Source organism: Larus michahellis, chromosome W, assembly GCF_964199755.1.
Source record: "Larus michahellis chromosome W, bLarMic1.1, whole genome shotgun sequence".
Taxonomy (NCBI): Eukaryota; Metazoa; Chordata; class Aves; order Charadriiformes; family Laridae; genus Larus; species Larus michahellis.
The window spans coordinates 1,540,142-1,565,816 of NC_133929.1; the positions used below are offsets into that span (position 1 = coordinate 1,540,142).

The 25,675-nt window shown below is 45.3% G+C and overlaps 1 protein-coding gene across 8 annotated transcripts in view; it reads left to right on the forward strand.

The window, feature by feature from the left end:
* The window catches only part of LOC141735448 (zinc finger protein 462-like), a 103,739-nt gene extending 80,542 nt beyond the window's left edge, over positions 1 to 23,197 (forward strand). For all 8 annotated transcript variants that reach the window (XM_074568253.1, XM_074568251.1, XM_074568254.1 and 5 more), the window contains 3 exons: positions 476 to 602; positions 17,367 to 17,487; positions 21,449 to 23,197. In XM_074568253.1, coding sequence (XP_074424354.1) covers positions 476 to 602; positions 17,367 to 17,487; positions 21,449 to 21,653 — 453 coding nt within the window. In that variant the 3' untranslated portion in view covers positions 21,654 to 23,197. The remainder of the gene's footprint in view (positions 1 to 475; positions 603 to 17,366; positions 17,488 to 21,448) is intronic.
* Positions 23,198 to 25,675: the final 2,478 nt, after the last annotated feature.

A 25,675-nucleotide genomic window follows, 5' to 3' on the forward strand; every position in this document is an offset into this window, starting at 1 on the left:
CCATGTCCCCCCACTCCCAAATCTCCATAAGAACAGTCAATGACTTGGGCTCTGTCTGTCAAAGTGGTCACTCAGGTCCCATCTTTTCACACATGAAGCTGAATAAAGCAGTCACAAAGGATTTTTCTGCAGTGATGGTGTGCAATAGCGATGCTCGATCCTATCAGTTTTACATGCCCATGAAAGGGGAGATACAACAGAGTGCTTAGCATTTCTTGGATTTTTTACTTTCAATATCTCAAAATGAGGGAAGCTTCTCAAATAATAGGATCATTTTGAGAAGCAAAATGGAGAAATTTAGTATAAAAAAGAAAAGAAGAATCATTAATAGTGAATATAATTGTGTTTGAAGGGAAACGAGTATTTGACTAGGTACTTGATAAATTTCCCATTTCAGCCTATAGCTTTGTTGGTGGGTTGTTTTTTTCAATAGTTGATGATGGTGTTTATTGTTGACAAAACCATTTCTTTTAAGGTGAGTCGTAATTTTGAGCTGGTTGGACGGGTTAACTTGGATCAGCTGGAACAAATGAAGGGAAAAACAGAGAGCTCCAGCAGCGATGAGGAAGAAAAAGAGTTAAGCCACAAGACTGAAGAGAGAGGTCAGTATAGTTGCTTTTTCTTTTATGCTGGATACTGTAATGGACCCTGCCAGTCCCATCAAGCAAGATCAACTGTTGACTCAACAACAGATTCCTTAAGTTGTGGAAGCTTGTCAGTACAGGCAAAATGGAGCTTTTGTCAAGACACTTCCTGGAGGAATTTTGTGTTTCTAATGCTTATGACAAGATTTCCGTTTAAGAAAACCAAATCATGCTCCAAAAATAAATATGTTGTGAGAAAATACTGATAACATCTGTGACTGTGCAGATAACATCTATGAGGGCTTAGAAAAATACATAAGTGGAGTAAGCCCCCATAAGCGGGCTGCTGAGGCAGCATGGGTGGAGCCAGCACCACCGGGCAGCTGATCTAAAGAAGGCGTACTCGCCAAGACCACTACCCACCTCATGAAAGAAGCCCTTCAGGAGTGCAGCAACCAGGTTGCTGCGCACTGAGCAAGCAAGCAGCGAGTGGGTGTCACCCAGGGTGTCACCTGGGAGCACCACGGCAAGGGCGGGCTCCCTGGGTGGGCGAACAGACCGGGCAAACCGGGTGCAGCACAACAGTCAGGGTGCAGCAGTTTGCATGGGAGAGCACTGAAAGGCTGCCAACTCTGCCAGGAAACAATGGTATCCACTCGGAAGAAGACTATGGCATCCGTGAGCTCTGCACCCACCAGTTCTGATGCAGCTTCCCAGATGGAGCTCTCGTGGGAACATGCTGCCGCCCAGACGTTGGGCTGCAGGGTGTGCCCTGCTCTTATGCCAGTGTCAGATGGCAGTGGTGGGCATGCCAGTGGGAGATGTGCCCAGATAGAGGAGCTCCTCTGCTTCGTGATGGAGCTCAGGGAGGAGGTAAGTAGGTTGAGGGCCATCAGAGAACAAGAGAGAGAGAGATGCATGGAGTCGCACCCTGCCTCCCATGATAAAAACCCAGCAGGCAGACAGAGCCCCTGCTACAGAGAACTCCCTGTCCTCACTCTGTCCGACTGAATGTGGTGACTTGGAGGACAGGGGACAATGGCAAGAAGTTCCTGCCCAGCGCAACAAGCGCTGCAGTCGCATCTGCACAGCAACTACCCCACCTTCCCAGATGCCATTGCATAACAGGTACAGTGCTCTGCAAGGGGAACTGGACAACAATGAGCATGATAGTTCTTCCAGCTTGGAGGTGTCATCGAGGTCTAGTCGGACCACCCCCTGCATCAAAACCTCTGTGGTAAAGAACAAAAGATGGGTCATTGTCATAGGCGACTTGCTACTGCAGGGAGCGGAAGGCCCGATATGCAGACCGGACCCACTACATAGGGAGGTCTGCTGTCTCCCTGGGGCCCAGGTTAAGCATGTGAAAAAGCAGCTTCCTTCCCTAGTACGGCCCTCAGATTATTACCCCCTTTTGATCTTTCAGGTAGGCAGTGACGAAGTAGTGAGAAGAAGTCCGAGGGCAATGAAGAGAGATTTCAGGACCTTGGGACAACTGGTCAAGGGATCGGGAGCACAAGTTGTGTTCTCCTCCTTTCCCCCAGTTGCAGGGAATGATGAGGGAGTAATTAGGAAGAGCCAGCAGATCAATGCCTGGCTCTGAGCCTGATGCTGCCGGCAGGACTTTGGGTTCTTTGACCACAGCTTGATTTACAAAATGCCAGGCCTGCTGGTAATGGGCGGGAATAGCTTATCTTGCGGAGGGAAAAGGGTTCTAGGACAAGAGTTATCAGGGCTCACTGAGAGAGCTTTAAACTAGATTCATAGGGGGATGGGGATGTAACTGGGCTTGCTAGAGAGGTGCCAAGGCGTAGTAGCTCAGCACTTGTGGGGCAGCGTGATAGTATTTTTGAGAACCAGAAGGCCTACCACCCCTCAAGGGTGAAAACTACATGCTCAACTCCCTCTCCGAAATGCTTATACACCAATGCACGCAGCATGGGGAATAAACAGGAAGAACTGGAGATCTGTGTGCGGTTGCAGGGCCATGATCTCATTGCAAATACTGAGACATGGTGGGACAGCTCACATGACTGGAATGCTGTCATGGATGGCTATGTCCTTTTCAGGAAAGACAGGCCAGCGAGGTGAGGTGGTGGAGTTGCTCTTTATGTGAGAGAGCATCTGGAATGTATCCAGCTCTCCCTGGGGGCGGATGAAGAGAGGGTTGAAAGCTTGTGGGTAAGGATTAAGGGGCAGGCAAATATGAGGGACACTGTTGTGGGTGTTTATTACAGGCCACCTGATCAGGATGGGGAAGCTGATGAGGCCTTCTACAGACCGCTGAAAGTAGCTTCATAATCACAGGCTTTGGTTCTCATGGGGGACTTCAATCACCCCGATATCTGCTGGGAAGGCTACACAGCCAGGCATGCACAGTCCAGGAGGACCTCTAGGGTACTGATAATAAGTTTTTGACTCAGGTAGTGGAGGAGCCAACAAGGAGAGGTGTACTACTGGACCTGGTACTGACAAACAAAGAGGGACTGGTGGAGGACATTAAGGTTGGGGGCAGCCTTGGCTGTAGTGATCACGAGAAGATAGAATTCAGGATCATGGGTAGTATGCACAAAACAGCAAGTAGGATTGCAACCTTGGACTTCAGGAGGGCTAACATCGACCTCTTCAAGAATCATAGGAAGTTCCATCTCAACATGAGGAGGAACTTCTTTACTTTGAGGGTACCAGAGCACTGGAACAGGCTGCCCAGAGAGGTGGTGGAGTCTCCGTCTCTGGAGACATTCAGAACCTGCCTGGATGCATTCCTGTGTAACCTGCTCTAAGGTGACCCTGCTCTGGCAGGGGGGGTTGGACTAGATGATCTCCAGAGGTTCCTTCCAACCCCTACCATTCTGTGATTCTGTGATTCTATTTTAGTGGGATGTCAGATTATTCTGTGTTGGTAACCCATGTTCAGCTTTGCTGCTCCACATTATACCAGTGAGGGATATAGTTCAGTGGCCAAGCTTATTTTGGGGCTGTTGTCTGCCCACTGTCTGCCCCATGCTTACAATGCATTCCTTCCCTCTTCTATGTGAGAGTTGACCCTTTTGCCATCACTTTGGTCGTCAACTCTGAAGCCAGGGGAATTCCATTCCTTACCTCCAAGTCACCATTCTAACTGTGTACTTTGTGCCTAAATTAACATCTATGAATAATCCCACTGAGTTCAGTAAGTCTTATTCATGTGTTTATTGTTCAGATGGTTAGCTGAGTAGGGATAAAGAAAGGTAGTTCTTGGTGAATTGGACTGTGAGGGGGGATTGTGTGCTTTTGTGTTTGTTTGGGGTTTTTGGCCTTTAATATTAAAATAATTTTAGTGCAAATATCTGGTACTGACTGGAATATTCCATGTATTTTCACGATCTGCTCTATAGTGCATGACTTCATCAATCAAATGCAATATGTTTGCAATTCTTGTTCAACAGTAAAAGGAGCTTGATTTGAACTAATAACTGCAGTGAGCCTTGTCATGCCTAATCATCAGGTTCCAGGGGTCATCCAACCTCCTGATGCTGACTGCAGGCTGCCAAGTTTCTATGTTTACCTTTTTCCTTCTGAAATTTCAGTTTTCAATTGAAAACTCATTTCAAGTTCATTCAAGAGTTTTTCACAAAAGAAAACATGTCTCCCTGGGTATTTTCAAATCTGTAAAAGTTAAGATTGCTAGATTCACAAGCAGTTTACAGAACATGAAGGGGTCATTAACATGTCACTTTGAGTGTGACTGGCGATATCTTTATTTAATGAGGAAGAGAGTGAGTTAGATAGGAAACAACTTTTACTGAAAAACATCCTCCATGAGAACTTTGTTAGCAGCCCTAAAAGAAATCAGGAGAGGAGTGGGAGGGATGTTGGTTTCACACGTGTTCCAAAGCTTGACATTACTAACTCTGCACCCTCATGTGGAAGTTTGTTCAAGTGTCTGTTCAGTGGGGGGTGTGACCCTAAGAGCTTCAGAGCTGAAAAAATGAGTCTAATTCTTTGACTGAAGAACTATCTTTCCCTAACTTGCAGCTGTAACAGACATTAATGTTTTCTGTAGACCAGCAGCTAGAAAGGGAAGAAGAATCATGCTGTCTGTGAGGATTACATCAGCACTACAGACAAGCACAGGTGCTGAAATGACCCTGGAAACCATGGTATCCAGACAGAAAAAAAGAAAGTACTATCAGCTGAACCTCATAAATCCCTATAAACTACCATGGGATAAAAATAATAAAATTAAGATCATCATTTAAATTGTCTTCAGGATACTGGAGATACTTAACACTTATTATGAAAATTTAAGAATACCACCTTCTAGGCTGGAGAGTTAAATTTGCAGGGAGAAACAGACACAGAGTCATAGAATGGTTCAGGTTAGAAGGGACACACATTCACATAGGTACCAGTGCTTTGAAAATAGATCATTCATTCCTAAAAGCAGCTTTGTTTCGTCCTTCTGCCCACCCCACCTGCCCATCCCTTCCCATTTACCACTGTTCAAGTAAGTCGATTAAAATCACATCAAATTTTTATTCGTTTTTGGCCTCTGAGGTCTCTTGGACAGGTTTGTCAGCAGCTATGACACTGACGGTGGTTTCACTGTTGTGAGATATGTCCACCACCATTTTCTCAGTGCTTTCTTTTTCTTCTCCTGTCAGTGTATTAACAGTCTTTTCTGTGTTCTCCTCCAGTTTGCTGTCCTCTCTGGTCCCTTGCTTACTTTCATTCAGAGGCCTGAAAAATCCAAGCAGCAGAAAATGGAAACATGCTTTGGATACAAGGAAATGGGGAGAGTAGTTCTCCCAAACAGTTAACAAAATGATAAATCTTATTAAAGCCTGCAGGACCTTAAAGATCATCCAGTTCCAACGCCCCTGCCATGGGCAGGGACACCTCCCACTAGACCAGGCTGCTCAAAGCCTCATCCAGCCTGGCCTTCAACACTTCCAGGGATGGGGCATCCACAGCTTCCCTGGGCAACCTGTTCCGGTGCCTCACCACCAACACAGGAAAGAATTTCTTCCTAATATCTCATCTAAATCTCCCCTCTTCCAGGTTAAAACCGTTGCCCCTTGTCCTATCGCTACACTCCCTCATAAAGAGTCCCTTGCCATCTTTCCTATAGGCCCCCTTTAGGTACTGGAAGGCTGCTATAAGGTCTTCCCAGAGCCTCCTCTTCTCCAGGCTGAACAACCCCAACTCTCTCAGCCTGTCCTCGTAGCATAGGTGCTCCAGCCCTCTGATCATCTTTGTGGCCCTCCGCTGGACCCGTTCCAACGGGTCCATGTCCTTCTTGTGCTGAGGACTCTAGAGCTGCACACAGTACTCCAGGCAGGGTCTCAAAAGAGCGGAGTAGAGGGACAGAATCACCTCCCTTGACCTGCTGGCCATACTTCTTTTGATGCAGCCCAGGATGTGGTTGGCTTTCTGGGCTGCAAGCGCGCATTGCCGGCTCACGTTGAACTTATCTACCAGCACCCCCAAGTCCTTCTCCTCAGGGCTGCTCTCAATGCGTTCTCCGCCCAACCTGTATTTGTGCCTGGGATTGCCATGACCCAGGTGCAGGACCTTGCACTTGGCCTGGTTGAACTTCATGAGGTTGGCACGGGGCCACCTCTCCAGCCTGTCCAGGTCCCTCTGGATGGCATCCCTTCCCTCCAGCGTGTCGACTGTGCCACACAGCTTGGTGTCATCAGCATACTTGCTGAGGGTGCACTCAATCCCACTGTCCATGTCCCCGACAATGATGTTAAACAGCACTGGTCCCAGTACTGACCCCTGAGGAATGCCACTCGTCACTGGTTTCCACTTGGACATTGAGCCGTTGACCACAATTCTTTGAGTGCGACCATCTAGCTAGTTTTTAATCCACCAAGTGGTCCATCCATCGAATCCATGCCTTTCCAATTTAGAGACCAGGATGTCATGCGGGACAGTGTCAAACGCTTTGCATAAGCCCAGGTAGATGACATCAGTTGCTCTCCCCTTATCTACCAATGCTGTGGCAACACCGTAGAAGGCCACCAATTTCGTCAGGCACGATTTGCCTTTGGTGAAGCTATGTTGGCTGTCACCCATCACCTCCTTATTTTCCATGTCCCTTAGCAGAGTTTCCAGTGGATCCGCTCCATGATCTTGGCAGGCACAGAGGTGAGACTGACTGGCCTGCAGTTCCCCGGGTCTTCCTTTTTTCCCTTTTTGAAAATGGGGGTTATGTTTCCCCTTTTCCGGTCAGCGGGAACTTCACCAGACTGCCACAACTTTTGAAATATAATGGAAAGCGGCTTAGCGACTTCATCCGCCAGTTCCCTCAGGACCCATGGATGGATTTCATCTGGTCCCATGGACTTATGTACCTTCAGGTTCCTCAGATGTTCTTGAACCTGATCTTCTCCTACATTTGGTGGTTCTCCATTCTCCCAGTCCCTGCCTTTGCCTTCTGCAACTTGGGCGGTGTGGTTAGAGCCCTTGCCGGTGAAGACTGAGGCGAAAAAATCATTCAGTACCTCAGCCTTCTCCAGATCCTGGGTGACCAGATCTGCTGTTTCCTTCTGGAGAGGGCCCACATCTTCCCTAGTCTTGCCTTTACCCCTGACGTACTTCTAGAAGTTTTTCTTGTTATCCTTGATGTCCCTGGCCAGATTTAATTCTATCTGGGCTTTAGCTTGCCTAATCTGGTTCCTGGCCACCCGGACAGTTTCTCTGTATTCCACCCAGTCAACCTGTCCTTGCTTCCACCCTCTGTAGGGCTCCTTTTTGCTTTTGAGCTTGTCCAGGAGCTCCTTGTTCACCCATGCAGGCCTCCTGGCATTTTTGCCTGACTTCTTTCTTGGGATGCACCGCTCCTGAGCTTGGAGGAGGTGATCCTTGAATACTAACCAGCTCTCTTGGGCCCCTCTCCCCTCCAGTGCTTTTTCCCATGTTACCCTGCCAAGCAGGTCCCTCAAGAGGCCAAAGTCTGCTCTCCTGAAGTCCAGGGTACCGAGCTTGCTGCTTACCCTCCTTGCTGCCTGCAGGATCTTGAATTCTACCATTTCATGATCACTGCAGCCAAGGCTGCCCTTGAGCTTGACATTCCCCACCAGCCCCTCCTTGTTGGTAAGGACAAGGTCCAGCATAGTTCCTCTCCTTGTTGGTTCCTCTACCATTTGAAGAAGAAAGTTGTCATTGACACATTCCAAGAACTTCCTGGATTTCTTGTGCCCTGCGGTGTTGTCCCTTCAACAGATATCGGGGTGGTTGAAGTTCCCATGAAGACCAGGGTCTGTGAACGTGATGCTGCTCCTATCTGTTTATGGAGGGCCTCATCCGCTCCATCGTCCTGGTCAGGTGGCCTGTAGCAGACCCCTACCGTAATGTCACCTGCCCCTGCGTTCCCTTTAATCTTGACCCATAAGCTCTCCATTGGGTCTTCATCCATCCCCAGGTGGAGCTCCATGCACTCCAGCTGGTCATTGACATAGAGGGGAACACCCCCTCTTCGTCTTCCCAGCCTGTCCTTCCTGAAGAGTCTGTATCCCTCCATTCCAACACTCCAATCATAAGAGCCATCCCACCACGTCTCTGTGATGCCAATAAGATCATAGCCCTGGAGGCGTGCACACATCTCTAACTCCTCTTGCTTGTTTCCTATGCTACGTGCATTTGTGTAAAGGCACTTCATCTGGGCGCCTGATGACGCTGACTCACTGGCTGGAGTGGCTGCATTTCCTTCATGCTGCTCTTCAGGTGGTCCCTAACCATGTCCCTAAGCACCATGTCTACCCGTCTTTTAAATACCTCCAGGGATGGTGATTCAACCACTTCCCTGGGAAGCCTGTTCCAATGTTTGATAACCCACAGCTTTCAAACTGCACCAAACTGTAATGTTTTATACCACTTGGATGCTTTTGTTGATTTTAGTCTTCATGGTGTTACTAGGAGTTGGGATTTGCCTGGAGTGTATCTTCAGTCTCTGAGTATCTGGGAGGAAATCCTGTCTCAGCTCTCTGAAGTCCAAGACTTTAGCGTAGAATCATAGAATCATTCAGGTTGGAAAAGACACTTGGGATCATCGAGTCCAACCATCAACCCCACTCTACAAAGTTCTCCCCTACACCATATCCCCCAACACTACATCTAAATGACTCTTTAAACACATTCAGGGATGGTGACTCCGCCACCTCCCTGGGCAGCCTATTCCAATGTCTGACCACTCTTTCTGGGAAGAATTTTTTCCTAATGTCCAGCCTAAACCTCCCCTGCTGCAGCTTGAAGCCATTCCCTCTTGTTCTATCGCTAATTACCTGTGAGAAGAGACCAGCACCAACCTCTCTACAATGTCCTTTCAAGTAGTTGTAGAGAGCGATGAGGTCTCCCCTCAGCGTCCTCTTCCTCAAACTAAACAGTCCCAGCTCCTTCAATCGCTCCTCATAAGATTTATTCTGCAGGCCCTTCACCAGCTTCATTGCCCTCCTCTGCACTCGCTCCAGCACCTCGATCTCTCTCTCGTATTGAGGTGCCCAAAACTGGACACAATACTCAAGGTGTGGCCTCACCAGTGCTGAGTACAGGGGGACAATCACCTCCCTCCTTCTGCTGATCACACTATTTCTAATACAAGACCCCTGGTAAGTGTATAGACCCCAGGTAAGTGCATGGCCTGATTACTCTTTCTGGGAGGCAGTCTGAATTCACAGTCCAAGAAACCAAACTAATCAGGGACTCATGGGGAAGTAGGTGGGAACATATAATGCATTCAGAAGGGACAGCAGAATTATTAGGGTAGTGCTTGTTACTGGGAATTACAAGTGTAAAATCTCCCTATTCATTTGAGCAAAATAGGCTCTATTATGTTTCCACAGTCCTAGAATAAATTTCCTATTGGCTACTTGTCATGGTTAGGGCTGGGTTGGCCAATGACAAGACGACAGATGCTCTCCCCCACCTCTCACTCCAAGGAGAAGAAGAAGAGAGATAAAGAGAATTATGGGTTTAGAAAAAACTAAACTAATGAAAAAATAATTAAAAATTAAAAAAAGTATATAATGAAATAGATACAATACAAATAAATACAAAACCAAATCAAGTTCTCAGGAAGATGTCACTGGCAGGCACCGGGAAGGTTCCAGACTGGACTCAGTGATAAATGGGAACTGGAACACACTAACTGGGATGAAAAGGCAGATGAGCTGACAGGGTCCGCCTCAGACATCAGTCATTGAAGAAAGAGAGCCATTGAAGAAAGAGCCCACTAGAGAAGATCCAAAGAAGACAAGCCCTTGGAAAAGAATCCTAGGAAAGGAGCCAACCTGATCCCTTTGATCCCTCAGATTTTATACTGAGCATGTCAGATGGGATGGAATACCCTATTGGTCAGTTTGGATCACCTGACCTGTCCACAGGTGTAGCCCTTCCACAGGGTAAGCAACCAAGTCAGCTGACCCTGGTTGCCACAGCAATAAGTGTAAGCAAGAGCCTCTCACTGAACAGAAAGTTGGTTCTGCTTCACCCCAAACCAGGACACTACTGTACTCTGGATTTGTTCTTGTACAGAAGAGCAGCTGTCACCTCCAAAACTTCCACCCTCTGTAGGTGTTGGATTAGTCATGGTACAAGGGCCTTTCAGTGGTATTTATAAATTCGGACCATGTATATGGTATTAACTGTAGGAGTTGGATCCAGATGTAAATGGAGCCCGTGGCACTGACTTTCTGTTGCTCATATCAGGAGGGGACCTTGCTTCGTTGTTGTTTAACCACATAGTAAATCACTGATACTAAGAAATATGAAATAACTTTTTTTCATCTAGACAGAAGGGATCTAGAACTTTATTAAAGGGCAACTGTCGGAGTGGGAGACGGACCCGGAGTAACGATGGAATCTCAATATGAGTATGATCGTTCTCCCTTTATTCAAGTTTTCACAGAGTATATATAGACACGCAATAAGAGCACACGCTAGCGGCAGCTATATGATTGGCTTACAGTCTCTGTTCACGCACTGTCCATGCAGTTCATTCACAGATCAGATTGGTTACAAGAATTCACATAGTAAATTGCTTAGTCATTAGCACAACATGTTTTCTACCTTCTCAGTTCCTGTTTTTCCCATGTACTAATTCCATCTTCTGCCACCTGTTTTGCTCTTAATCTAATCTCTCATAGTAGGGAGGCTGGCTCACATGACCATTTTCTCTCAGACACATTCCTACAGTACCCCCTTTTTCTTTTTGAGCCAGCCAGACCTTATGCATGGCATTTTCTATCATGTCAGTCACTTTGCGGAGAACACATGAGGCTACCATAATCAATAATAATATAACCAACAGTAGCATGAACCCTCGTTTTAGGAAGTCTGATAACCATCCCATTATACCCCATGAGCTTAACCAATCATCGAAACCATTTTTAACCGCTTTTAATTTGGACATGTTATCCTTCAGATCCCGTAACTGCTTATGAATAGATGATGAGTGGTCGGAAAGGTTCATACAACACATACCTTCAAAATCTTCACACCCATGACCCTGAGCTAACAGCAAAAAGTCAATAGCCGCTCGATTTTGCAACGTAGCATGCCGAATGCTATCAGCATCAGTAAGCAAGCTAGATAGGATTTCAGTTGTAAGGTTTATCTGTTTACTTGCCCAACACCCTATCTTATTCAGCATATTTAATGCTGTTGCTGTTCCTAGCGAAGGAAGAATACTTAGCCCTATTCTTTGTCTGAGATTCGAAAATGTTATATGGTCGTCACAGGATGGAGTGCAGGTATGAACTGTTCTCTTGGCTCTGTGGTTACTGTGTGCTCTGCTCACTGTATCTTTGGCCGTACGCAGGCCTCTGCTCGTAGATCTGCCACATCTCCCCCTTTTTTGTTTAACACCAGACCATTTATTAACAAGGTCGCCACGGCTTGTGCTTCTACTCGTCGTGACGCTCTTAGCCGGTTATATACTAAACACAATTAAAAACAGAATCAAAAAGAACCCTGCTAAGGCAATAAATACCCAGATTCCTAAATTTAGCCCAGAAAGCCAATTTCTTTGGATTTACCCACAAGAAATCCTTTTGTAATATTTCAAATACATTGCGGTTGCTGACAGCACAAGCGACCCTGGAAAAACAATCGTGGTAACATTTTGATCATCATAGTTACTGGTTTTGAAAAGGTATGTGGCAAAAATACCCACTCTAATGCAGTCAGGCTCTTTGCGAGTGCATCATCCCACTGTCCTATCAGGGCATAAAGTTGAAATTCTTGTAGGAAGGTGTTCAATGCATCTTGCAGCAGTAGTAGACTATATCTTATCTTTCAACATACTGTAATGCCTTCAGAGCTGTTTGGGTTAATGAACATAAAACTTATGGGGGGGGGCGGGGGCAGACACAGTGCTTCAGGGCATCCCCTGTACCTTCAAAGTGTGCTCATGTCTCTCTCCCCTTCTCTGACCCGAGACAGCCCCCTTATATCCTGCACTGGATTGAGTGGAGAAGTACAGGCTAGAGTCGCTGCATGCATGGCCAGCGCACGCAGCGAGTCCCACCAGACTCTCCTGCACTGGATCGAGTAGAAAAGTACAAGGTAGAGTCGCTGCACGCGTGGCCATTGTATGCAGCGAGTCTCACCAAACTCATGATCCAGCTTTGCTAACAGCAGCTGTCTGATACGTGACTACATTGTTGTAATCCCTTCTTGTTATCTTCTTCTGTGAAGGTCAGGTTCTCATGGATACACACATAGTTTTTAGAGCAACATATTCTACAACTCGTACAAGGGTACGATGCAAAGCGGCATTTACAGCTGATCATATAATGCTTATTAAACACGGCAAACAGCATACTAAACATAACAGACAAATTCCTTCCACACAGGCAATGAGTATAATTTGCTTCAACCAACCCCACCCCCAAGTCCATCCAGCAAAGAGATTTCACCCAGTGGTCTCCACAAGTTGCTGGTTCGGTCGGTGCAGTTCCTGCAGCTGGGCATGGATGGATTTGGAGTGGTCACTTAGATTCATACAATACAGTCCTTTAAAATCTTGACAACCATGTCTGTGAGCTGAAAGCAAAAAATCAGTAGCAGCTCTGTTTTGCAGCGTCGCATATCGAATACTATCTACATCTAGCAATAACTCAGAAATAGCTGTACTAGTAGCATTGTTAAACTTATCCTTGGCAGCAAGAGAGTCCTTGTTATCACGAATCCTTGGCAGCAAAAGAGTCCTTGTTAGCAAGAGCGCATGCGGACTCCCTGTTCTTGCTGGTACTGTGCTTTGATCTTCTTCCACAACAGGCCAAGATTCTCAAGCAGCTAGATAAGGTGTCTGTGAGTCCATCACAGGCTTATGTCATCCAAATGTTTTTCTTGCCAGCACCCGAGGCTGAATAACAATTGGTGTGATATATGTGTTTTCCAGCACCCAGGTGCAAGTCCCTTGAGTGTATTTACAGTCCTCCTCACTGATCTGCCGTTGCTTTCCCATATTCCACCCCCTTGCTCAAGAGACCGCTTCTGCTGGGTTCATTTTAGTCTCGCAGGGTATAACACAGAGCAATCTACTAAGGCATGCAACAACATATACACATATAGGAAAAAACCCAAAAACATATCTCTATGGTACTGCTTTGAATCAGGTGTCCTATTTCTCTTTTTCTGATGCTTTCTCGTAATGTGTATGGCATACTTTTGTGCTAACGTGGCACATTTCCCATCTAATTGTTCCTGTTTAGTTTCTTTTCTTTTTTTCTTTTTTTTTCTCTTTTTTTTCCCTTTTTTTCTCTTTTTCTTTTTTCTTTTTTTCTTTTCTCTTTTTTCTTTTTTTTCCTTCCATCACTTACGACTGACATAAAAGTCTGCCTTTGCAACAAGAGCTCAGTTTCTCATTTTTCCTTAAGTTTCTCATTTTCCTACAGAGCATCCTATAGACTTTGTCTCAACTCCTTTTCCCAATCAACCATGATCTTATAGACAAACAACAAACAACCAGCCATACGCCCTGCACGGGCGAGCCGTTCCCGAGAGTGTAAATGTGTCGGCTCGTGAAAACTCCCCCAATATTTCAGGACTTCCATCGGTTCTACGGCCCATCCTGGTGTATCTACCTGGGGCGCGCTCGCCTTACGTCTAAACACTGTGTATATACAAATTTCTTCACTTGACGGAGTGTCAGCCCTAGATGCATACGAGAACAGTACCACACCGGGCAGAACACCTGCTCAAGTGGAGTCACCTAACGACACTGCACACAACAAAAAGCAAACAGTAGCACACATGCTGATCAGCAGGTACAAGCTGGCGCCCACACACACTTACACAGCAGCCATACAAAACCAGCACTTCTATCTCAGGGAGACAACTGGGGAGGGGAGGGGGCGAGGCGGGCAATGGCAGGAGCAAACAGCTCCGGCTCTGTCCTTCTCTGCTGACATTCTGCCTCCTCCATCGGCCTCAGGTGGAGCAGAGGGGCTCAGCAGGGGATCGTCCCAGACCTTCGGACCTGGCCTGTTTGATCGCCCTCCCGTGGGTCGTAATGCTGCAAAAGCCCCGGTTGCCGTGGCTCGCTCCGCCTTCATAGCTTGTAAGGTCGATAACACCAACCGCTATGTCGTCGCTAACGGTGATGCCTCTTTGTCTCCTTTACTTATCACTTCCCACAGTTTTTTCCCAACAGCCTCCCATATTTCTGGTTTAAAAGCTGTCTGGGGCTCTGGTGCGAATCCGTTCTCTCTGCACCAGGTTAACAACCTTCGGAGCATACGCTCATCGTATTTCACCCCTCTCTTAGAGAGGATATGCAGGAGAAGTCTTAATATAGCCCCTTCTTCTTTTGTTACTTGTTGCCCCATCTCCTGCCCCGGCTTAATCAGTTTGAGCAACAGTTTCGCTGGTGTTTCAATCCCTCTCTTAGAGAGGATCCCAGCGAGTAGCGTGGCCGCAGCTTCTGTTTCCATAGCTGCGCCTGGGAGGTGAGGAGCGACCTCACGCCGTTGTCTGCTCCCGCTGATGCGCCCAAGCAGCACGTCTCCCAGCCGAAGTTTCCCACTCCCCTCCTCTAGCTGCTTACCGCAGTCTCGGAGAACTCAGTCGCGCTGAACCATCCTCTGCTACCAGATGTCGGAGTGGGAGACGGACCCGGAGTAACGATGGAATCTCAATATGAGTATGATCATTCTCCCTTTATTCCAGTTTACACAGAGTAGATATAGACAGGCAATAAGAGCACGCGCTAGCGGCAGCTATATGATTGGCTTACAGTCTCTGTTCACGCACTGTCCATGCAGTTCATTCACAGATCAGATTGGTTACAAGAATTCACATAGTCAATTGCTTAGTCATTAGCACAACATGTTTTCTACCTTCTCAGTTCCTGTTTTTCCCATGTACTAATTCCATCTTCTACCACCTGTTTTGCTCTTAATCTAATCTCTCATAGTAGGGAAGCTGGCTCACATGACCATTTTCTCTCAGACACATTCCTACAGGCAACCAGTGGGAAACATGTAGCAAAAATACTTTTACAAAATTTAACATGAAGAAGAAAAGTGAGCACATGGGCGGTTCAGAGTTTATAGGTTGATCTCTAATGGAGTAAATTTGAGAGCAAAGAAACCAAGTGAGTAGATATAAGAACTAAAATGAAGCAAAATCCCTTTTCTTTCATTATGTAATTTGGGAGGAGTCAGAAAGACATTATGTTGTTTTCTTACTTAAGATAATTCCTGCTAAGAAATTAATGCTCTTGTTGTCCCAAAAGTGGGGTCGTTTACCCGGTGTCCAGGACGTCAATGTACACACAGCACAGAGGTATTTTATTATTGCATATTTGCACAGATGTGGGTGCTAGGTGGTATTCCACAAAGCTAGCATACCGGTTCACAAAATCTTCGGTACGTTTATACGATTCAAAACACAGAAGTACACGCCTTTAGTTATGATTATTGGTTAGTACCTTATCTTAACAATTTATACTGGTTAGTATTGTTCCCCGCTTTCATTTAAAGTTACATTGGCCTTTAATTGATGTGTGCATGCTCCAATACAGTGGGGGGGGAGGGGTAAGCCTGCTCGGTCTCTAATTGTCAGGTCTCTAATTGTCAGCGGTCGCCATCTCCCCCTGCCGCCTTTAACTTTCCCTTAGTTACAACTGACTTTTGCTGACTTCATGCTTTTTTGCAATTATCTGGCTTTTGACGCCTCATGGGGTAGGATGTTCTCTTTTTATCAGTCTTCTGTTTCTCTTCAAGGGTATATTCATTAGCAAGGCATGCATTGTTTATACAAAGTGTCCTGTTTCACAAGGCCTTGTAACCTTTTTACAGCTCTGCTCTCGCTCAATGAAAGATTCCATTTTCTAAAGTACATCACTCTGAGTATATGCTGTCTCATTTCCATTGAAAAGAATGAAAGCGAGATGGTCCGTGCAATTATTTTTAAAGGCTTATGTGGTGATCTTAATTTATTAGAAAATGTTTAATCTTTTGTTAAAGCTGGCTCTTTTCACATGGAGATTGTCTTTCAGAAATGCTGTCCCCTTAGCTGCCAGTGACTTTGGATGTAAAGCTAGGTACTCGATACTTCTGCAAATGAGACCCTAAATGTTTTGTATGAATTATTATGATCAGATGAAACACCTGTGCAGTTAAGATACCATCCTTTCAGTGATATTCTCTTATTCATGAGACTTCATGTTGAGGGGATGACAATTTCTTATGAGTATCAGATGCCAAGTATACCAAGTCTCCATTTCCTAAGATTTGCGCCACTGATTTGAAAATTACATATTGACTCAAGTGTTCCCTTTTGATTTTGCTTTCAAGCTATTTCCACACTAAACTCTCAGTGCTGGTTTTGACGTAAAATCCCACAATCTCTTCACTTGTTCAAATACAGGGAGCAATAAAACATCTCTGCAAATAGCTATAATAGACAAGATGGAGAATGGGATTTTTCATCTGCAATGTGTGTTGTGACTTTTCAGAATGGCTCTGTAGCTTCTTGAAATCCTGGACACTTCAGGGAACCTCAGTTCACTTTTAGGGCTGTTCATGTAGGTGTCTAAGTGGGAAGCACTCCATTATTTTTAAAGTCCCTTTCCCCCACCCCCATTTCCATATTGTAGTTAATTGACCTTTTCTCATAGTGGTGGTTATAGACTTTTCACACCTTGCATTTTTAGAATAGGGAGGTGTGTGGGCTGACACAGGCAGGATGCAGGAACAACCACAAAACCATGGATGAAACGCAAAGAGTAAATTTAATCTTGATACCTTGCAAACCAGGGGATCTCCAAAGCAGCACCTGGGCAGAGGCATGCAAGTGGGAACGCAGGCACCACGGAGCTCGGTCCTTGCTGGAGAGTGTTTTCAAACCTGCTGTTCTTACCTGTATATCAGAGATTGAAGCAGGCGTAGTTTTCCACTGTGCTTTGATCTTTCCGACAGCAGGGCAGGAATCTCAAGCGTGTTTGATAGAGTGCCTCTGAGTCTACCACAGGCCTATGTTATCTAAGTGCAGATGTTCTACTGGTCAAGCACACAAGACTAAACAATGATTAGTGCTATATATGTGCTTTTCTACACCTCAGCTGCAAGTCACTTGAGTGTGTTTACAGTCCTCCTCACCAATCTTCCATTAGTTTCCCACGGGAGGACAATTTCAGAAATACCTACGTTTTTAAATGAAAATCTTTTACTTCTCCATGATATTTTTTCCTCCCTGAAGGGCATCAGGGAAAATCAGAGCATAATCATAAAGGTCCTTTCTTGCCCTGATGCTCATGAATGTGCAGATAATTTTGTTCTTTCCCAGAGTCCATGTCCATGATGTATCCTGACAGTGGAGCTCCAGAGAAGCGCTTTCCATGTGAGTTCTGTGGTCGATCATTTACAGAGGGCTCTGAGTGGGAACGACATGTGCTGAGGCATGGCATGTAAGTTGGTTTGCAGACTCCTTTGCATAACAGCCAAATGTAACAGTTGATCTTTGTGCATCTCCCCATCCATTCCTCCCTTCCCCTCAAAAAAAAACCTGTAATGAAAGCAAACACAGGGATATGACAGATTATTCTAACACTGGAAGAATTCTGTCTAACACAAACATCGTTGGATGCAATTATCAGACATATTTACTCAACTAGATGCTTCTGTCCATCTGGTTTGATCCAGGAACCTAGAAATCCAAGGTAACTGTTGTTTTTAAACCTGTACCTGAATATATCCGTATGTCCAAACACACTTCCAGTTTCAGGTCTAGATTAGACCTCAAACTGGAAAAAAAATTTATCTACAGATGGCCAAGGGTTTCCAGAATACAGATCATTCCAGAAATTCCCTCTCTTTGGGAGTTAAAAATCTAGCATTATCAAATCCAAATGCAGCCCATGAATGTTCTTTACTATGATCCTAAAGCTTAAACTTAATTTCAAGGTGAATACCAGTTTTTTTGTCCAAAATTAACATTACTTGAATCTATTGCTGATGTTTGCATGCCACTACAAGAAAGACATTGAGGTGCTGGAGCGTGTCCAGAGAACGGCAATGAAGCAGGTGAGAGGTCTAGAAAACAAGTCTTATGAGGAGTGGCTGAGGGAACTGGGGTTGTTTAGCCTGGAGAAAAGGAGGATGAGGGGAGACCTTATTGCTGTCTACAACTACCTGAAAGGAGGTTGTAGAGAGGTAGGGGTCAACCTGTTCTCCCTAGTAACAAGTGATAGGACAAGAGAAAATGGCCTCAAGTTGCGCCAGGGGAGGTTTAGATTGGATATTGGGAGAAAATTTTAAACCGAAAGGGTTAACAAACATTGGAACAGGCTTCCCAGGGAAGTGGTTGAATCACCATCCCTGGAGGTATTTAAAAGACGGGTAGACATGGTGCTTAGGGACATGGTTAGGGACCACCTGAAGAGCAGCATGAAGGAAATGCAGCCACTCCAGCCAGTGAGTCAGCGTCATCAGGCGCCCAGATGAAGTGCCTTTACACAAATGCACGTAGCATAGGAAACAAGCAAGAGGAGTTAGAGATGTGTGCACGCCTCCAGGGCTATGATCTTATTGGCATCACAGAGACGTGGTGGGATGGCTCTTATGATTGGAGTGTTGGAATGGAGGGATACAGACTCTTCAGGAAGGACAGGCTGGGAAGACGAAGAGGGGGTGTTCCCCTCTATGTCAATGACCAGCTGGAGTGCATGGAGCTCCACCTGGGGATGGATGAAGACCCAATGGAGAGCTTATGGGTCAAGATTAAAGGGAACGCAGGGGCAGGTGACATTACGGTAGGGGTCTGCTACAGGCCACCTGACCAGGACGATGGAGCGGATGAGGCCCTCCATAAACAGATAGGAGCAGCATCACGTTCACAGACCCTGGTCTTCATGGGAACTTCAACCACCCCGATATCTGTTGAAGGGACAACACCGCAGGGCACAAGAAATCCAGGAAGTTCTTGGAATGTGTCAATGACAACTTTCTTCTTCAAATGGTAGAGGAACCAACAAGGAGAGGAACTATGCTGGACCTTGTCCTTACCAACAAGGAGGGGCTGGTGGGGAATGTCAAGCTCAAGGGCAGCCTTGGCTGCAGTGATCATGAAATGGTAGAATTCAAGATCCTGCAGGCAGCAAGGAGGGTAAGCAGCAAGCTCGGTACCCTGGACTTCAGGAGAGCAGACTTTGGCCTCTTGAGGGACCTGCTTGGCAGGGTAACATGGGAAAAAGCACTGGAGGGGAGAGGGGCCCAAGAGAGCTGGTTAGTATTCAAGGATCACCTCCTCCAAGCTCAGGAGCGGTGCATCCCAAGAAAGAAGTCAGGCAAAAATGCCAGGAGGCCTGCATGGGTGAACAAGGAGCTCCTGGACAAGCTCAAAAGCAAAAAGGAGCCCTACAGAGGGTGGAAGCAAGGACAGGTTGACTGGGTGGAATACAGAGAAACTGTCCGGGTGGCCAGGAACCAGATTAGGCAAGCTAAAGCCCAGATAGAATTAAATCTGGCCAGGGACATCAAGGATAACAAGAAAAACTTCTAGAAGTACGTCAGGGGTAAAGGCAAGACTAGGGAAGATGTGGGCCCTCTCCAGAAGGAAACAGCAGACCTGGTCACCCAGGATCTGGAGAAGGCTGAGGTACTGAATGATTTTTTCGCCTCAGTCTTCACCGGCAAGGGCTCTAACCACACCGCCCAAGTTGCAGAAGGCAAAGGCAGGGACTGGGAGAATGGAGAACCACCAAATGTAGGAGAAGATCAGGTTCAAGAACATCTGAGGAACCTGAAGGTACATAAGTCCATGGGACCAGATGAAATCCATCCATGGGTCCTGAGGGAACTGGCGGATGAAGTCGCTAAGCCGCTTTCCATTATATTTCAAAAGTTGTGGCAGTCTGGTGAAGTTCCCGCTGACCGGAAAAGGGGAAACATAACCCCCATTTTCAAAAAGGGAAAAAAGGAAGACCCGGGGAACTGCAGGCCAGTCAGTCTCACCTCTGTGCCTGCCAAGATCATGGAGCGGATCCACTGGAAACTCTGCTAAGGGACATGGAAAATAAGGAGGTGATGGGTGACAGCCAACATGGCTTCACCAAAGGCAAATCGTGCCTGACGAAATTGGTGGCCTTCTACGGTGTTGCCACAGCATTGGTAGATAAGGGGAGAGCAACTGATGTCATCTACCTGGGCTTATGCAAAGCGTTTGACACTGTCCCGCATGACATCCTGGTCTCTAAATTGGAAAGGCATGGATTCGATGGATGGACCACTTGGTGGATTAAAAACTAGCTAGATGGTCGCACTCAAAGAATTGTGGTCAACGGCTCAATGTCCAAGTGGAAACCAGTGACGAGTGGCATTCCTCAGGGGTCAGTACTGGGACCAGTGCTGTTTAACATCATTGTCGGGGACATGGACAGTGGGATTGAGTGCACCCTCAGCAAGTATGCTGATGACACCAAGCTGTGTGGCACAGTCGACACGCTGGAGGGAAGGGATGCCATCCAGAGGGACCTGGACAGGCTGGAGAGGTGGCCCCGTGCCAACCTCATGAAGTTCAACCAGGCCAAGTGCAAGGTCCTGCACCTGGGTCATGGCAATCCCAGGCACAAATACAGGTTGGGCGGAGAACGCATTGAGAGCAGCCCTGAGGAGAAGGACTTGGGGGTGCTGGTAGATAAGTTCAACGTGAGCCGGCAATGCGCGCTTGCAGCCCAGAAAGCCAACCACATCCTGGGCTGCATCAAAAGAAGTATGGCCAGCAGGTCAAGGGAGGTGATTCTGTCCCTCTACTCCGCTCTTTTGAGACCCTGCCTGGAGTACTGTGTGCAGCTCTAGAGTCCTCAGCACAAGAAGGACATGGACCCGTTGGAACGGGTCCAGCGGAGGGCCACAAAGATGATCAGAGGGCTGGAGCACCTATGCTACGAGGACAGGCTGAGAGAGTTGGGGTTGTTCAGCCTGGAGAAGAGGAGGCTCTGGGAAGACCTTATAGCAGCCTTCCAGTACCTAAAGGGGGCCTATAGGAAAGATGGCAAGGGACTCTTTATGAGGGAGTGTAGCGATAGGACAAGGGGCAACGGTTTTAACCTGGAAGAGGGGAGATTTAGATGAGATATTAGGAAGAAATTCTTTCCTGTGTTGGTGGTGAGGCACCGGAACAGGTTGCCCAGGGAAGCTGTGGATGCCCCATCCCTGGAAGTGTTGAAGGCCAGGCTGGATGAGGCTTTGAGCAGCCTGGTCTAGTGGGAGGTGTCCCTGCCCATGGCAGGGGCGTTGGAACTGGATGATCTTTAAGGTCCTGCAGGCTTTAATAAGATTTATCATTTTGTTAACTGTTTGGGAGAACTACTCTCCCCATTTCCTTGTATCCAAAGCATGTTTCCATTTTCTGCTGCTTGGATTTTTCAGGCCTCTGAATGAAAGTAAGCAAGGGACCAGAGAGGACAGCAAACTGGAGGAGAACACAGAAAAGACTGTTAATACACTGACAGGAGAAGAAAAAGAAAGCACTGAGAAAATGGTGGTGGACATATCTCACAACAGTGAAACCACCGTCAGTGTCATAGCTGCTGACAAACCTGTCCAAGAGACCTCAGAGGCCAAAAACGAATAAAAATTTGATGTGATTTTAATCGACTTACTTGAACAGTGGTAAATGGGAAGGGATGGGCAGGTGGGGTGGGCAGAAGGACGAAACAAAGCTGCTTTTAGGAATGAATGATCTATTTTCAAAGCACTGGTACCTATGTGAATGTGTGTATATTAAAGTTATTTAAATGATGGAATAAGTGGTTCCATTATATCACTGCATCTTTTCTTCTGGATCTTGACAATGGGAAGTTACATTCATATTGGACTAATGAAACAACTCCCTGTGTCTCTACATAACACAATGTGCTTTGCAGTGGAGACTTGTACTGTTTGCAAACAGAAGCATAATGAGCATGGTTGGGGGGTGATGTAACTTTTCAGCACGCAAATTTTGGTGCGTTTTTCTAATTTCAATACATTATGATTTTCCAGACTGAATGCAACTGCTTTTGAAACGAAAACAAAAACAAGACAGAAACTACCTTGCTTAAAACAGCCACCTAATACCTCAAAATTAACAAAGGGACATCTCTGCATTTGTTAGTACTGCCTGTTGTCATTATGATTAAAGTAGAGAGATTGCTGGGCAAGGTGGTGAAAGGAGGAAGAAACAAAGTTTTAAAGAAAGGAAAACAAATTGTACTTAAAATCCCACTGTGGGTTTTATTTCTTAAAATACTGTGATTTTTTTTTAAATTATTTTAGTAAATAAAAAAAAATAAAAAGAGAGAGAGAGTCTTTAATTTCTAGATAATGGTTTGTGAATTGCCATCCTGTATTTCAGGTAACCTGTTTGTTAGTATGCAACTATAATTTTAGTATTTGATAGATTTCATGTGACCGATTGTGTTTATTTCCTATCAGCTTGAACTGTTGCAAAAATGACACAATTAACTTTCTCATGCAAAATGAGTGGTGGTGGTGTTTTTTTTTTCCAAAGGGGAAGGGGACAGGGAAAAGAATTCCTGTGAATAGAAAACTTGTTATTTCTGTGTTTAGCATTTTAAAAAATTAAGTTGTTTTTTTTAACTAAAGAACCAAACGAACAGCACAGCTATGCAGCTTATGGACCAAACACATCGGTCCTCATAATTATTCTGTCGATTTTTCAAATGAGAGAATTTATGTCAGGTCTTGCATCTTTTTGCAAGCAGAAGTGAAATAGTTACATACTACATTGAGTCTGGAGAGCTGATGGGAGTTGCTAATTTCCCCCCCCCCCATCCCTTAGCTTTTAGCATGAGGGAAGCAGTATAGAATGAACAGGAATCTACATACCTTTTGGCTGATCCTGCACTTTTTCTTTGGTGGAAAGCCTATACAACTCAACAGCAATTTTGCCTAAATAAGGAATACAGGATCTGGTACCCATGGTATGTTCTGATTTTGAGCAAAGAATTTCTTTCCAAGAAGTAGGAAATATTTGACTAAAACCTAGTTTTAGAAATGCATGTGTTGTTGCCTTGAGGTTGTTTTTTTTTTTGTTGTTGTTTGTTGGGGGAGAGGGGAGGGATAATGAAGCTGCTGAGAAAATGTTGCCCTAAATAGTTTCAAATAAAATTGATGTAAAAAAATGCATTTGTTCAATTAGTGCTATTTGAAAAGCATGGTGTTTTGCTTTTAAAGATTTGTCAGTTGTGGGTTTGCAGGATTTTTTTGGTTTTGTTTGGGGGGGTGCTTTTTTTTGGAGGAAGGAGGGAGCATCATGTAGAAAACACACTGGAGTGAAAAGTATAAATTTTTATGCCTGTATTTGTTTTTTAATTGACCTCATTTCAGATGTCTTTAAAAAGTTTCATACCTGGATTGAGTGTATGTGATAGTTGCCAAAAATGAAAAAAATGAAACAATTGTGACATGCTTTTATCACTACTTTATTTTTCAAATAACATGTAAATATTGTAATCCATTGGATTTTTGTTTTGCTAACCTGTAATAATAATAAAAATAAGGGACCATTATCCTTTTAACAAACCTAGAAAGTCTTTTTCTCTTTTCCTAAAAATGTATACCTGGTATATTGTGGACACACATTTTAGATGCATTGATACATTGACTGTAATGATATAGAATCAAAAATAACTTTTTTTTCATTGTTTATTTTATACAAAGGAATTTTTCAGAGTTTGGCAGGAGGAAATAAACAGCAAAATGCTAACACACTGGCTTCAGCGCTTGGTATTTCCTGACTTTTAAATTACTGATTTCTGATGGGGAACAGCAGGGGAATGCTGAAGTCTTGTGCTGAAAGGTTTGTTCTTTTTTTTAAAAAAAGGAAATTAATAAAAGCTGTAAGAGTATGTGGAAGGAAAGAGCATCTGCTCCATTAGGGGTATCTGGTCAAGGACTTCTTCAATGCAAAAATCATAGAATGGCTTAGGTTGGAAGGGCCATTAAAGATCATCTAGTTCAACCCCCCCCCCGCCATGGGCAGGGACACCTCCCACTAGACTAGGTTGCTCAAAGCCCCACCCAGCCTGGTCTTGAACACTTCCAGGGATGGAGCCTCTACAATTTCCCTGGGCAACCTGTTCCAGTGACTCACCGCCCTCATAGTGAAAAATTTCTTCCAGATATCTAACCTAAATCTCCCTTCTTCCAGTTTAAAACCATTACCCCTTGTCCTATCACTACATGCCCTTATAAAAAGTCCCTCTCCAGCTTTCCTATACGCCCCCTTTAGGTACTGGAAGGCTGCTATAAGGTCTCCCCGGAGCCTTCTCTTCTCCAGGATGAACAGCCCCAACTCTCTCAGCCTGTCCTCATAGCAGAGGTGCTCCAGCCCTCTGATCATCTTTGTGGCCCTCCGCTGGACCAGTTCCAACAGGTCCATGTCCTTCTTGTGCTGAGGACTCCATAGCTGGATTCAGTACTCCAGGTAGCGTCTCACCAGAGCAGAGTAGAGGGTGTGGAATAATTACTAAATTGGCTAAAAATACAAAAGTACAGCATTGTTCACACAATAAGGAAAAGTATAAAATCAAGAGGCTTCTGAGAGAGAAAACAGCCGCAGCTGGCATGAAGAATACAACACCTGTGGTTCCCTGATAAGGATGCTTATGAAGCTACATGAGATATGGGATGGGATGCAATTATTCCGCGGCTTTACCTTATGATGTATAGCAGATATGGGAATGGGATGATACCATGAAACAGATAAGCTGCCAATTAGCTGCCTGCTTGATACTCAGAGCCAACATTTTGTCAAATTTTGATGAAATGCTGTCCTTTGTGTGAACTTTGCTCATTATAATGTCATTATAATACCAAAACACACCTCCATCCCAAAGGCTACCCGCCTCCAAGGTGTGACCACTCCTTCTTGAGTCTGCGCCCTGAATTTCTCATAAACTATACCTTTAATTGTGAAGCGAGAGAATTTTACACCAATCATAATAAAAGTATGTATGACTAAAGTCACTCAAACTCCACCTTGAAGATAACAAATAGTATAAAAATAGCCCGAGAGAGGGGGGATACCCAGGGAAGGCACCATCTCAAAGAATTCCATCACTGGCTTCCGGGATCAGTCAACGGGCTGAGCCTCTCTTCCCCCTCATAGGGACGCCTTTGGGTAAGACTTCGATTATACCGAGTGCTTCCTCAGGAAACTTAGAAATTTCTCTAGACAATCTCTTTCCTACATTTATAGCCAGGCTGTATCGTTTATAACTTTGTCACACGTTTTGTATACTTTCATTTGCACATGCTTTGCAGACAGTGTATTTATCGCTGGCAATCCTAAGAACCTATATACCTGTTGTTCAAATAAACTGCACTTTTTTAAGTAGCTAGTCGTTTTGGTTTCTCACTGAACGCGACCAAAGACTCAAGAGTGGCCGTGCTAGTTCATGAGCACGACTAGACTGAAGGTGCAGTCCACTATTAGTGTATCCAAATTGTAATAGTTTAATACATATTAAACGCGACTGGACTGATAGCGCTGAATTGGGCATCACTCAGAATTTAAACCTAGCCTCCCAACTCGGTGAGGAGTGTTAGAACGCAAGGGGGTTTATTTTGTGCCAAAACCGCTTTGCCCCT